Source organism: Euprymna scolopes, chromosome 20 (genome assembly GCF_053919585.1).
Source record: "Euprymna scolopes isolate OS-2025 chromosome 20, ASM5391958v1, whole genome shotgun sequence".
Lineage (NCBI taxonomy): Eukaryota > Metazoa > Mollusca > Cephalopoda > Sepiida > Sepiolidae > Euprymna > Euprymna scolopes.
In genome coordinates, this window is record NC_136501.1 from 111,694,574 (window position 1) to 111,708,296 (window position 13,723).

At 36.3% G+C, this 13,723-nt stretch overlaps 1 protein-coding gene across 1 annotated transcript in view; it reads left to right on the plus strand.

Moving 5' to 3' along the window:
• The first annotated feature begins 9,033 nt into the window (after positions 1–9,033).
• The window catches only part of LOC145241560 (anaphase-promoting complex subunit 2-like), a 66,146-nt gene continuing 61,456 nt past the window's right edge, over positions 9,034–13,723 (plus strand). The window contains exon 1 of the mRNA XM_080104626.1: positions 9,034–9,191. Coding sequence (XP_079960752.1) covers positions 9,117–9,191 — 75 coding nt within the window. The 5' untranslated portion in view covers positions 9,034–9,116. The remainder of the gene's footprint in view (positions 9,192–13,723) is intronic.

Consider the following 13,723-nt stretch of genomic DNA (forward strand, 5'->3'; position numbering starts at 1 on the left):
CTGATATTTCACACATAAAAGGTTCACAGAACATTGTAACTGATTGCTTATCGCGACCAGCGTATGCAATCACAATTGATATTTGTGACTTACAGGAGATGGCCAATCACCAAACCACTGATGAAGAAACAAAAACTCTATGTGATCAACTGAAGCCGTATCAGATTAATGAACATAATACAATCCTATGTGACGTGTCTTTACCTTTTCCACGACCTTTTGTCACACAAAAGCTCCGGAAATCTGTTTTTGACAGTTTACACAACTTGTCACACCCTGGAATTGCTGCTTCAACTAAAATGATAACTTCCAGATATTTTTGGCCCAAAATGGCCAAGTCAATAAAGGAATGGTGCAAGGAATGTCAGCATTGCCAACAAGCAAAGATAAACAAACACACAAAAAGTGACGTGCATCCATTTGAATTGCCATCCAGCAGATTTCAAACTGTACACATTGACATTGTTGGCCCTCTACCACCAGTCAAGAGCAAAACAGGCCCGTATTTCTCTCCCTATCGTTATTTATTAACATGCATTGATAGAAATACGAGATGGGTAGAGGCTTGTCCATTGACCGAAATAACTGCAGCGTCAGTATCAACTGCTTTTGTTGATCTGTGGATATCGCGATTTGGTGTGCCCCTCCATGTCGTTACAGACAGAGGTAGCCAATTCGAGTCTGAGCTGTTCTCAGAACTGTCAAAAATTATAGGGTTCCACAGGCTGAGAACGACTTCGTACCATCCCCAAGCAAACGGAATGATCGAGCGAGCACACAGAACATTAAAGACAGCAATTATTGCCAGAAGAGAATCTTGGTTATCTGCTCTTCCTATAGTTCTTCTGGGTATCAGGATTACACCCAACGAATCCAATTATTCACCATTTACTGCATTTACGGGTGCTAATGCACAAATACCTAGATTGTTAATCGATGTGTACGAGGATGCAAACATTGATATAACAGATGCTCACATAAAAGCTCTAGCTGAGGAGATGCGGAAATTTGACACAGACGGATTATCCAGTGGACACCTCCATTCTTTACCTACTGTGTACATTCCTAAGGATCTTCAAATTTGTGACAGCGTCTGGTTGAGAACAGACAGGATTCGAAAATCTATGGAAGCTCCATATACAGGTCCATTCCAAGTTGTACATCGTCATGGCAAATATTTTACTATTAAAATGTCTGATGATGTACACAGTAACGTTTCCATAGATAGATTGAAGCCTGCATATTCTTCAACACCGTCAAAAGATTTTGTTCCACCCCTTCCAGTATCTGACACTTTTGTATCTTCCTCTGATACAGAGGTTGAAAAGAAACAAACTAAATCAAAGTCCGGGAGAACCATCAGGTGGAAAAAGGACAACACATATTTTTATTATTAAAAATAAAAATGATGTAAAAATTTTCTAAACAAAAAAGAAAAAAAAAAAATTTTTTTCCCAACCTACATTTACATGTAAATATCCTACCAAACTTTCCTTCACAAAGAAACCCAAAGCTATTTATCATGAACGATAAACCTTTAAACTCCGTTTACTGGGCGGAAAGTTATATGGTGAGCTACGATGTTCACACTTTCGCTGCCGGAAATTCAAGTGCCCCGAGACGTTTTCTGCGCAAGCGGCTAGAGGCGCCCTTTTTCTTTTTACTGAATTGCTCTGGAGGTTCAATGTTTTGATTTTTTTTTGACCAATCAGAGAGTTTTCCGGGCTGTCGGAAATTACGTGTCTGGGAGCCGGTGAAAATCTTTAAAAACCTCTGTATTTTCCAAAAAAGTGCAGTTAACAAAATTCAGAGATAGTGTTGAAAGATATATATATCACTACCGTCTGCAGCTAAAAACTAACGCGACAACACTGTGAACGTAGCAGGCGAGTCGGCTGATAAAACAATGTGGGCGAACACACAGACACAGTAACTAACTTTTGTATTCCCCCTTCTACTATCGCATGCTCATTTTTAATTAATTTTATGTAAACAATTATTTTAAAACTTCCTTAATCTCAACTAATTCCCCCCTTTTGTTCACTCATAAATGAACTATTATTTTCATTGAAATATTTCCTAAAAAGTAATAAATCTTTTTTTATAAATTGAGAGTTAACTGTATTTGTTTTGTTGATATATTTTCTACGAAAGAACATCGTAAATTCGACTCTCTGTCTTGCTCTCTTTACTTCTTTTCCCCACAATAATAGTAAAATTAATTGATAAATAATAAACAAATGTAAGAAACATTGGAAAAGGCCAAACCCTTACCATTTTGACACAAATTTTAGAGGTATGCTAACCCTAACCCTAACCTCTAAAATTTGACACAAATTTTATTGATTTTTCGTTGCAAAAAAGAAAATGCCTATTTCCCATCTGAATAGTGCTTTTAGCTTCAGCAGGAGCTAGAATTTGGGTTTAGCACTGTTTGACGTTCGGATAATTAACAGCCGTTTCATGCCTTCTGATGAAAGATTCAATTCTCGACTAGAGTCAACATCACAGAAGTTCATAAGGAATGTTCCTTTGAAAGAAAAGTCATTAATGACAGGTCAATAATTCTGACCTTAAAAAGTCTCTGGGAGAAATATATAATAATAAGTTAACCTAATCATTTAGGCTTTAAAAATAGTCTTAAGGAGACGAAGGGTAGAGGTGCCCAAATGCTTCATATTCAGAGAGAGTTGGGTTCCATCTTTCTTCTACGACTGCTTGTCTGGAACTGAAAAATAAAGGCATTCAAAAACTCACCAAACCTATCACTCAGCGGTTAAAATCTCAACCAATCTGATTGGTCTAAACAAAGACAGTGGGTAGCCAATCAGCCAATACGGGCCTACTTATACAGGGTGACCCAAAAAAACAGGCCCCAATTCTAATTAGGCCCCGTTTCTTAGTATTTTGCCCAAATGAAATGAAACTTTGGTCATAACTAGTTTATTATATTCAAAACATCACATCAAAACACTAGGGTATTTGGCCTTTTTTTCTCCGTTGACTGTAAAATATGTAGTTTTATATATATATATATATATATATATACAGGATGACTATATATATTTTATAAATTACTATATATATATATATATACACACACACACACACACACACAGGGTGACCCCCCCCCAAAAAAAAAACAGGCCCCAATTCTAATTAGGCCCCGTTTCTTAGTGTTTTGTCCGAATGAAATGAAACTTTGGTCATAACTAGTTTATTATATTCAAAACATCACATCAAAACACTAGGGTATTTGGCCTTTTTTTCTCCGTTCTTAAGCATATGTTCTAGATGGCCTTCATTTAGCTCCGTGCATTTCTTAAGGCGCAGCACGAAGTTGTCCATGACATTCTTACAGACCGAATTGTTAATGGGTCTCATCTCCTCCCTGATGGCTTCCTTGAGTTCCGTGATGGTTCTGGGTTTCCCTGTGTAGACTCTGTCCTTAAAATAGCCCCAAAGAAAAATATCTTGGTGGCTTAGGTTCAGGCTATGGGGTGCCCACTCAAAATCAGTCTTGAGACTGATCACTCGGCCTCCGTAGTTCTCTTTCAGCCAATCTTGGGACAGGTTTGAGGTGTGAGAACTTGCTCCGTCCTGCTGGAACAGAACTTGCTCATGAGCGACAGGTAGATGGTCTGGAGCTCACTCTTGAAGGTTTTGAGGACCTCCACATATCGCTCCTTGGTGACTGTCACTGCTGCACCAGATTCTTTGATGAAGATTGGTCCGATGATGCCTATGGCCGAGATTGTAGCCCACACCATGCATTTAGGAGAGTGCAGGGGCTTGGTAACTACTTCATTGGGTCTGGAGGACCCCCAGAAGACATTTGTCTTGGAGTTCGCCTTTCCATCAAGATGGAAGTGGGCTTCATCTCGAGCATCTTGACTGCCATAGCCCTACTCTGCTTCTTGTCTGAGGCTGTAAGGGTCTGCAGCGTCTGTATTCTGTATGGGTAAGCCTTGATATCGTTCACCAGCACTCTCCTGCAAGTCTCACGGGACATACCGAGGGAATGACTTCACTTACGCACAGAGCATTTCGGACTCTGCTGGAGAGACTCTCTCACTCTTTCGACCAGCTCGGCTGTTCACTTCTTGGGACATCCCGAGTGGCTTGGACGGTTCTCTCTGGCAGCGTTGAGGTTCTCCACAGTCCCATACTTCTCGAAGTGGTCCACCCAGTTCTGAATTTTGCTTGTGGATGGAACCTTTTCACATTCGAACTGACGCATGAAACTGTCATGGGTTTTTCTTAAACGAGCCTTGATTCTGCCATGTCCTGTAAAATAAGGGAAATCGGTGAATAAATAATGGAAATATCACATAAAGTGTACATGGGGCCCGTTTTTTGGGGGGTAATTGTAGAAATTCTCATAATATATTTTACGGATTTATTTTAAACTAAAGCAGGAAATCTGTTTTGGTAATTAGAACATTTTCACAATGAGGCTAGGTTTTCACCTTACAATGGTATTGTTGTACTTAGGGTCGCCTATACTTCTGAATCAGCGTGTATCCTTGATGGTCATTCTGGCAGAGGGTTGAATAATGAGGTATCTTTTGACCTGAGGTTACGATTTTGCGCAGTTAAAGAAAGTCCATCCTCTCAGGCTTTACCTTCTTGCGCTTTGAGGTGTTAGTTTTTTCTTAATCACCAGGAAATGCTGATGGAATTGTTCAGAAACTTTTTGTAGATCAGGGTGCTCAACTTCTTGGGTGCTTGCTTTTCAATCTGTAACATTTGTTTATTGGTTGTTATAACTGACAAAGTGGATACAAATATTAGCTTGAGATGAATATTTTATTTTCCTAGTTTTTACATACTTTTAGAATTCTGTGTCTGCTCTTTGCAGGACACGTGCGACAATGTAGAAGCCTGGAGACTCACTGTCCAATCCTTTTTTAGGTCAATCATCGGTCAGAGAGAGAGAGAGAGAGAGAGAGAGAGAGAGAGAGAGAGAGAGTGTGTGTGTGTGGGTGAGCGAGCAGCAACAGCAGAAGAGAAAAGAGAATAGATTTTTGGGTATCTTGGTTAGTTGAGTACTTTTAGAGAAAGAGAGGATTAAAGAAACAATGTCTTATCTTCATGGTAGTAGTATGTGGCCTGAGGTCACTTAGGTTCACTCCTACAAATCCACACTTTCCGACATTGTGTCAAACTCACACACACACACACACCTCTACTATTATATAATACAAACTTTGTCTGTGAGTTCATTCCCTATGAACTCCAAAACAGCTTGGTCGATTTTTATGAAATTTCACACAAATGTACCTAATGTGGCTGAGAGTGTTCTTAGATAGGTTTTGTACCAAAATGTCTTCGATAAATACCAATAATCGAAAAAATCTGATGAAAGAAGGAACAGGTAATTTTGACCAAAGTTAACACCATACACAGCCTAACATCACAAGTGCATTTGAGAATTTTTATTACCGCACAAGCAGAAGGGCCCGGCATATAAAATCAACAGTACATTCTTTGATATAACAGAGGCACGTTTAAAATGAATGTTTCTGTTTAGAGAACAATTGAACCATGATACTTTATATTTTCAGTCTAAATTTTAATTAAAGCCATTTTATATATAAAAATAATTTTATATAATCAACAGTAGATTCTCTACAGTGCAATATAGACTACAGTGTATTGTGGATGAAGTAATTTTGGAGAGGATAGAAAAATGGGTGATTTTACTGATTTTGATGACAATAAAATATGAGTGTGTGAAACAGTTGTTCATCCTTATTCATTTCCGGGCAACGTCGGGTTTCTCTGCTAGTATACATATTAGTGTTGGGACGATTAATTAGAATCGAAAAAATCGGAACTTTTTGAATGTATCAGAAGTCTTTGTCTAACGCAAAGCAACAAAACTTTTTGGCTAAAACGTCAAGCATAGGTTCGCTAGTCACAAGTTGAGTCGAGTAGAGTTTGTTGTTCACAACACGAGATACACGTCAACGTTCTCTATTCACATGTCTTAAACGCTTCTCCCACTCCTCCCAGCGGTTTGCCTTTTATAATGTTTCGGGCACACCCAATTTGCATATACCACACGAGACTGCTCAAGATCTATGTGTGATCGGTGGCTTTAAACTATACATAATATACAATATAATGGTCGATAGTAGATTGGGTCTTTAATAATAAATACGGAATCTGTACAAATTAAAATATTATTAAGAATGCTTTATTTCAATAACAGGCATTAGTAGATCAACGTGATTGTTCCGTCCCATGGTTAACATTCTTGTTTTTACTTGAAATTATGAAGTAGCATTATTCGTGCCAAAAGTCACAGTCAAAGCGTAAAATTTCTTAAAAAAAACTAATTTTATTCGATAAATATCAGTTCTCGTGTATTACAAGTCTTTGTCTAACGCAAAGTAACAATATTTTTTGGCTAAAACGTCAAGCAGGGGTTCGCTAGTCACAAGTTGAGTCGAGTAGAGTTCGTTGTTCACAAAACGAGATACACGTCAATGTTTCTCTATTCACATGTCTTAAACGCTTCTCCCACTCCTCCCAGCGGTTCGCCTTTTATAATGTTTCGGGCACACCCAATTTGCATACCCCACACGAGACTGCTCGAGATCTATGCGTGACCGGAGGCTTTAAAAGATAACAGCCGCCATCTTGGGCCTCTTTTTTTCTTTTTCTGTCTTTCAGCCTGCTGCCGAGACAGATTCTCGCCCGTTACTGAGGTAGGTCTTCTCTATGTCTATTACGTTGAAATATCGGAATCGGTATCGGAATCAGAAAAATTTGTGCCTATTTTCCGATGCCAAAATGATTCCTTTAATTATTTTTTTATTTGATTTTGATTTTTTTAAAATATTCCACTGCTGGTAATGATAATAAAATAATAAATATTTATTGATTTAAATTTCCAGTAAAATTAAAATCTCTAGATCATCCCCCTCGCAAATGTGTTTTTACGTTTGAGAAAATATACGCACATTTAATACGTGCTTTTTTTTTTTAAGGTAATCAGGACAAAATAACCATTTTATAGTTAAATATTTAGAGATTTATAAAGAATCGGTAATTGTATCAGAATCAGGAAAAATATTGGAATCGTCCGATCACTAACATATATAAACAAATAAACAAATTCTTGATAAATCGCCCCCTTAAGTAATCCAATTTAACAAATTTCCATTACTAACAATTACTACGATATTATCCTATTGACTACTGTACACTCATTAACCCTTATCCTCAAGTGGCTCCCGGGCCTTGATATATATATAGTTAGTTATAAAATAAATATATATATATATAGCTAGCTATAAAATAAATACTGGGAACTCAAGGAAAGCGGACATTCGCTGGTAGTCGACTGGAAAATAATAAGACAAGCTACCACGTGTAGGGACCTAGACGACCCATGTAGATTATGCTTTCATGAAAAATTTGCTATCCTGTACTTTAAAGAACCCCAACATCTATTAAACTGTAGAAGAGAAATAGCAAACAATTGTGTTCACAGAATAAAATTTACTCTAGGATAGTGTTGTAGTGGCACCCACTCATTTACATATGTGGATAATATTACACATAAATAACAAGACTCGGTTAGTCTGAGTGTGTGTTAACCAGAAGCCACCAAAGGCCGAGCCGAGAGCAGATATGTTCTTCAGCCAAGACTCTCTTACCTGACAACCATTATGTAAATATACTTTTTCTAATACACTTCTTATTGATCTACCTTTGTTTGTTGAGTCTTCATTTGTATTGCCTTATACGTTATTTGGTTCAAGTGCAAACATAACAGATAGTGATACAAAATAATTTTAAAACTAACAATAGAAAATAAACAAATAAATAAATTAAATAAACATGAATATGCATAAACTATCACACATATGTGTATGTATGTATATATATGTGTGTATATATATATATATATATATATATATATATATATATAACTACTTCATTTATTCGTATAAATTTAATATATGAAAGCATAGATTTATGCGTAAATTTTAAGTATTTACTTCAAAAGTGCTCAATACGTAGGTAGAGCTAGCTAGTAATTTATAAAATATATATGGCGATTAAGCTACACTGAATATTCTGCGTTTCATCCAACTATAGGATTCGTCAGGCTTATGCGCGAATTCTGTCGTTGCTTCTTGTTTTTATATATGTTGAGGATTTCTAGTTGGCCAATCAGCTTTCTAGTATCCACCGCGCCCCTTCCTACCAGCCAAATGGGCATGCATTTTATCAAACAAAGGATCTGTTTTAGAACTAGGTTAGTGGGTTTAGGTGGTCGTTCTCCTTGGGTTTGTTTTACTGTACAGTGACACACATAGATTCGAAAAAGTTGTCACAAAACAAATATAGAACAAATAAACGTTAACAAAGGCAAGATAAGTTACTTTTCTACCCAACTGAATATGTTTTTAGTGTTTATATCTAATGTAACATGTTTATTCAGCTCGAAAAACATACAGTGTTTACCGATGTATTGGAAAAATTCAAAATGGCGGCCGACTCTCTCTCGGAGACGGTAAGCTTGGGAAAAGGAATTATAAATAAAAAAACAGTCAAAATACTGTTAAACCCCCGCCGAATATATGTCAGCCTATGTCACGGTAACATATATTGAGCGAGTTTCTAACAGTAGTTTGTCTGGTTTTTTATTTATAACTCATTTTCCCAAACTTAACGCCTCAAAGAGGAAGTCGGCTGCCATTTTAAATTTTCCAATACATCGGTAAACACTGTATTTTTTGAGCTGAATAAACATGTTACATTAGATATAAACACTAAAAACATATTCAGTTGGGTAGAAAAGTAACTTATCTTGCCTTTGATAACATTTATTTGTTGTATATTTATTTTGTGACAACTTTTTCGAATCTATGTGTACAGTAAAAACAGGTTTCAAAGCTCTGCGAACAATAACTGACGGAAAACTCCGAGGATTCGGGTCAAATTCTGCAAGAGAATACCAACACGTGCTCCTATCGTATTAAAAGAACAAAAGGAGGGAACTTTCAATTAGGTGACCGTCTCATTTCACCGGTGTAAACCCAGATTTGTCCCTCGTTAAATAAAGTGTACATCATATATATACCGTCAGGCCAGAAATGGTTGTTATGGAAAATTACGAGCAAATAAATAACGCTTGGGAAGTCATTACTCGTATCTTAATACCTTCCTCTGTAAGTATTTTATAATTATAATATCAATTTTGTTACCCAAAATTTGAATTGTTGACATGAACAGTTTTTTGGGTTTTTTTGTGTGTTATTGTTGTGTGGATTTGAAAGTTTAAAACCCGCCAAGCTATCGCCGTTTGGATGACATATCTCAATTAATTCACATATTTTATTTTATTTTTGTTCATTGTATTTTTTATTAATGATATTATTTTGTTAAATTATGTATTTTTTAAAATTTGATGATTAAGCTTTTTGATGATTTAAATAATAATGAAAATTTATACGAATCGAAACTGTGTTTATGAGGTTTCGTTTCGTTTCTTTTCTTTTTTTTTTTTAAATATATTCCAGTTTTTATACAATCTACAAATCGTTTAAATTTATTTTCTTTTTAAATTAAATTACAAAAATCGGTTCTTAGTCAGAATGCACGCGAACCCCCAAACCGCTTCGGCGGCACGGGGGTGCAAAGATCAAAGTGTAGTATCTGTTCCGACAGATACTGCAAGCTAAGACTAGCAAAGACCAGCTATGACTAGCAAAGACCATATGTGGGGGTAACCCCACATATCCGAACTTGGTCAAGGTAGGGATCACCCTACGACCACAGTTACCATCCAGCTCCCATTTCCCACCTCTCGGGAGCAGGATCCCCCTTTCCCTCCCCCCTCCCTCCATCTCCACATAAAAAAACGGCCTTGTGCCTAATTTGCTCAGTGGGGAAGCAAATAGATAAACCCGTCACAGAACGAAAATATCAGGCGCTTCTACACTATTAGGACGAAATTTCTGAAATCGTAAACCTGTATTTCACATGAAAACAATCGTATCCATGTACCATGTACTCCTCGTATTTTTTAAGATGATTATATCCAAAAATTACGAAAATCGATAAGGTAGAAAATTATTTATTAAAGAAAATAAAAAATAGAATTTGATGAAAACGATCGTAAGACACAGGATAGTTCAAAAGGGAGATAATTTTCCGTTTTGATTTAAACAAGATGGCGGCAAATTTTCACCTGCTAACACGATTAAAAAATTTTTTTTATATAATTCACTAATATTCAGGTAATTTCGACTGCATAATTTGGAAGTTACCAATGTAACTTATTAGAATTGACAAAAAAAAAAAAAAATCAATTGAAACCATTGTTTTTTTTTTTTTTTTTATATCTGAAAACTCCATTTATCGACTACAAAATTTCGTCCTAATTCTGTAGAAGCGCCAAATATTATAGTCCCAAAATTACGTAAATTGATCAATTTTTTTTCTTTGTGTTTCTGTTTCTCGCCATTAAAGTAGCGAAAAGGAAGATAAGTGTGTCCCCTGTATTCGCAATTTTCAAGGTGTTTACATCTAGGGAAAATAAAATTTCTCTCAATTTTCTGTAAAAATTACTCTTAACTGTAAATAATTTTCTGCTCGATGAATTCTCGTAATTTTTGGATATATTACTATTTCCGACATGACAATTAAGTAAGCACTTGTTTTTGCTTAAAACGATCTATTAAAAAAAATAAATAAATAAAAATCGATCTGTCGACTATCTTAACAAGCACCTAAATTTCTGAAAACAGAAAGCTTCTTGATCAATTTACATGATTATAGGATTATGCCAGCTTCGTTCCATGGCGGGTAAGTACATCATAAAAACATCTGTAGCTTTTATTTTTAATTAGGGTGGACTCTGGATTTGCCAAATATTAAACAAAGGAAAAAAAAAAGAGACTCGGTGAATATTAATTTCGTGAAAAGTTAGCATGCTTGGTATAAATAATTTTTCTCCTTATTAAACTATGGTCATAAAACCGGTAGCAATAGACGGCAGCTACTAAGCTAATTAGGGAATGCATAAAACTTAGGAACATCACGATAGTTAGCCAATACTGAACTCCGAAAATGTGACCGTTATACATGTTTATTCACACAATTCTGAATATTGCTAAACACAATGTCAAAGGAGATTGCCGGTACATCTTCGAGCAAACACCAGGGTGATTATGCAGAGGGTTTTATGTGAATGTATATCATCACAGGTTTGGTCAGTTCAGCCGCAGCACAAGGCAGTATTTAAGCAAGAACCATGAAATAATCTGTAGGCAACAGAATCAAATGTGATATTCCGGCGAGTAGACAACAGATCATATACTTCAGAGGGAACAGGGTCGCAGCAGGGAATATGTAGTATATATCCGACGGCATGATGCTGTAGACGCTTAAGCAAATTGGAGAACACCTTGCCAATTCCAGCAAACACTAGGCACCTATATTTCAAGTGGGAACGAATCATTTCCTTGTAAAGCCTAGTCAGCAAACGCGGTTCATGAGGGATTAGGTAGCTCAGGATATGCAACATATAAAGCTCTCTATTAACCATATTTTCGGAGTTCAGTATTGCACACCTGTGGAACTGTCTTCCGTTTCCCTGCTTTCCAGCTGGCTATGGTTGTCTTCAAGTCCAACGTAAACAAGTTTTTGATGAGCCGTTCCACTTAAGTTAACAAATTTTACTGAATTTCCATTACTAGCGATTACTATATTGTCTAATTGACTACTGTAAACTCTTTAACCCTTATCCTCGAGTGGCCTCTGGGCCTTGTAGTAGTGCCTATGTAAAAAAAAAAAAAAAAAAAAAACTTGTTAGATATTTAAGACAAGTGGTCGTCAAATCTGAGATTGCTGGATATTATTACTCCCAGATAGTTATGACATTTCGAGAATGGCACAAATGCGTCTTGAAATCAAATCCAATAGACAAGGATAGGAGAGAGGCATCTAGAGGACAATAGCACAATTGTTTTTGCAAGGTTGAACAGCATACTCCAGTACCCCGCTCACTCAGACGCAGCAATTATTGCGGGAATACCAACGCTATGTAAGGGTCTGGGTGTGATATAGAAATTTCTTTGTCTTCAGCATAAGAACTTAGAACACAGTCAAAATGAGATGTTGCACTGTCCATTAATGTCAGTAGATAATTGAAGAGCATAACTAATGTTGTCGCAACAACACTTCCAGGAAGCTCGTCCAATAAACAGCCAATGACCAAAGTAGCCTGCAGACGATAAGGCAGATAGTTGCAGATCAGATCCAAGAGAAGGACTTGCCTCGGATGGGTAGTTTCTGCTGCAGGGCCGAATAAGGTATGTTTCCAAATAAATTGGTAAAATCTAAAAAAAATGCCGAAATTATGCACTTCTTAGCCTCACGTTCAAGTGCTGATCAAGACGGACAGTTTGTTCCAAACCCGAGTGCGTTTTTTGAAAACTCAACTGAGATGAATAATTATTTTCTGTAAGAGGTGAAGTAAAATGGTGGGATCCTTCTATCGATCCAGTAGATATCTCGCTGCTGATGCAACTCTCTTATATAAGAGTCAGGTATGTCCAAGGATGGAGTACTGTTGCTAGATTTGTGCAGGAGCTGCTAGAAAGACCTTATTCTACCTTGACAGAGTTCAAAATAGACTTCATAACCTAGTAGGGAATGGCCTTTTCTCTTCCCTGCAACCTCTTTCCCACAGAAGAGACGTTGCGAGCCTGTCTTTGCTTTGTCGTTATTTTCATGGTAGGTGTTTGTCTGAGCTCCAATCTATGGTTCCTCCCTTGCGAAAAACTCTTGTCTAGCTGAAAACACTATCAATAATTTTCCCCACTGTTTATCTGTGCTTAAACCTAAACGTAGATTCCATGATCAAAGCTTCTTTCTTAGAACTGCACGCCTGTGGAACTGTCTTCCGTTTTCCTGCTTTCAAGCTGACTACAATTTGCTTATCTTCAAGTCCAACGTAAACAAATTCGTGATGAGCCGTTCCCCTTAAGTAATCCAGTCTACCAAATTTACACTACTAACGATTACTTTGATATTTTCCCATTGACTTCTGTACACTTGTTAACCCTTATCCTCGTGTGGCCTCCAGGCCTTGATAAGTGGTGACTCCTATGTAACAAAAAAGAAAGAAAAAAGCTATAAAGGGCTATAGTAGCATGGGTTGCTTCTTATAAATTTAGTTTTTTTTTTTTTTTTTTTTAATTTTTTTCAGATATAAATTTGAATTAATTTTCAATAATAAGATTTTTCTATTATATAATATATATATAAAATAAGAATTACAGTTAAGTTTACCAAAATAATCCAAGATGGCAAAACTAAAGTAAATTATAAATATTAAAGAATCAATATTTATAAAGTAATCTCAACCAGATGTAAAAGCTCAATAAAACCAAATAGGAGATAGAGCTTATAATAAGAACAAGTAGTTAATAAAGCATGTTTGATACCCTTCGAACTGGAGTTAAAAACATATTTAATTTTAAAATTGAAATTTAATTAACTTTCTTGGATTCTGCATCTTTGGATTTTACCGTCATTGGAAATTTTACCCTTCACCAGAATCTCCATTCACATGAAATCACTTTTATTCACCCTATTCCCTCTGTTTCACTTTTTGTTATCAAGTAAGATCTATGACTTACTTGTTTTTGTTTTTTTTTGTTTTTTTTTTACATAGGCAACACCACATTATCAA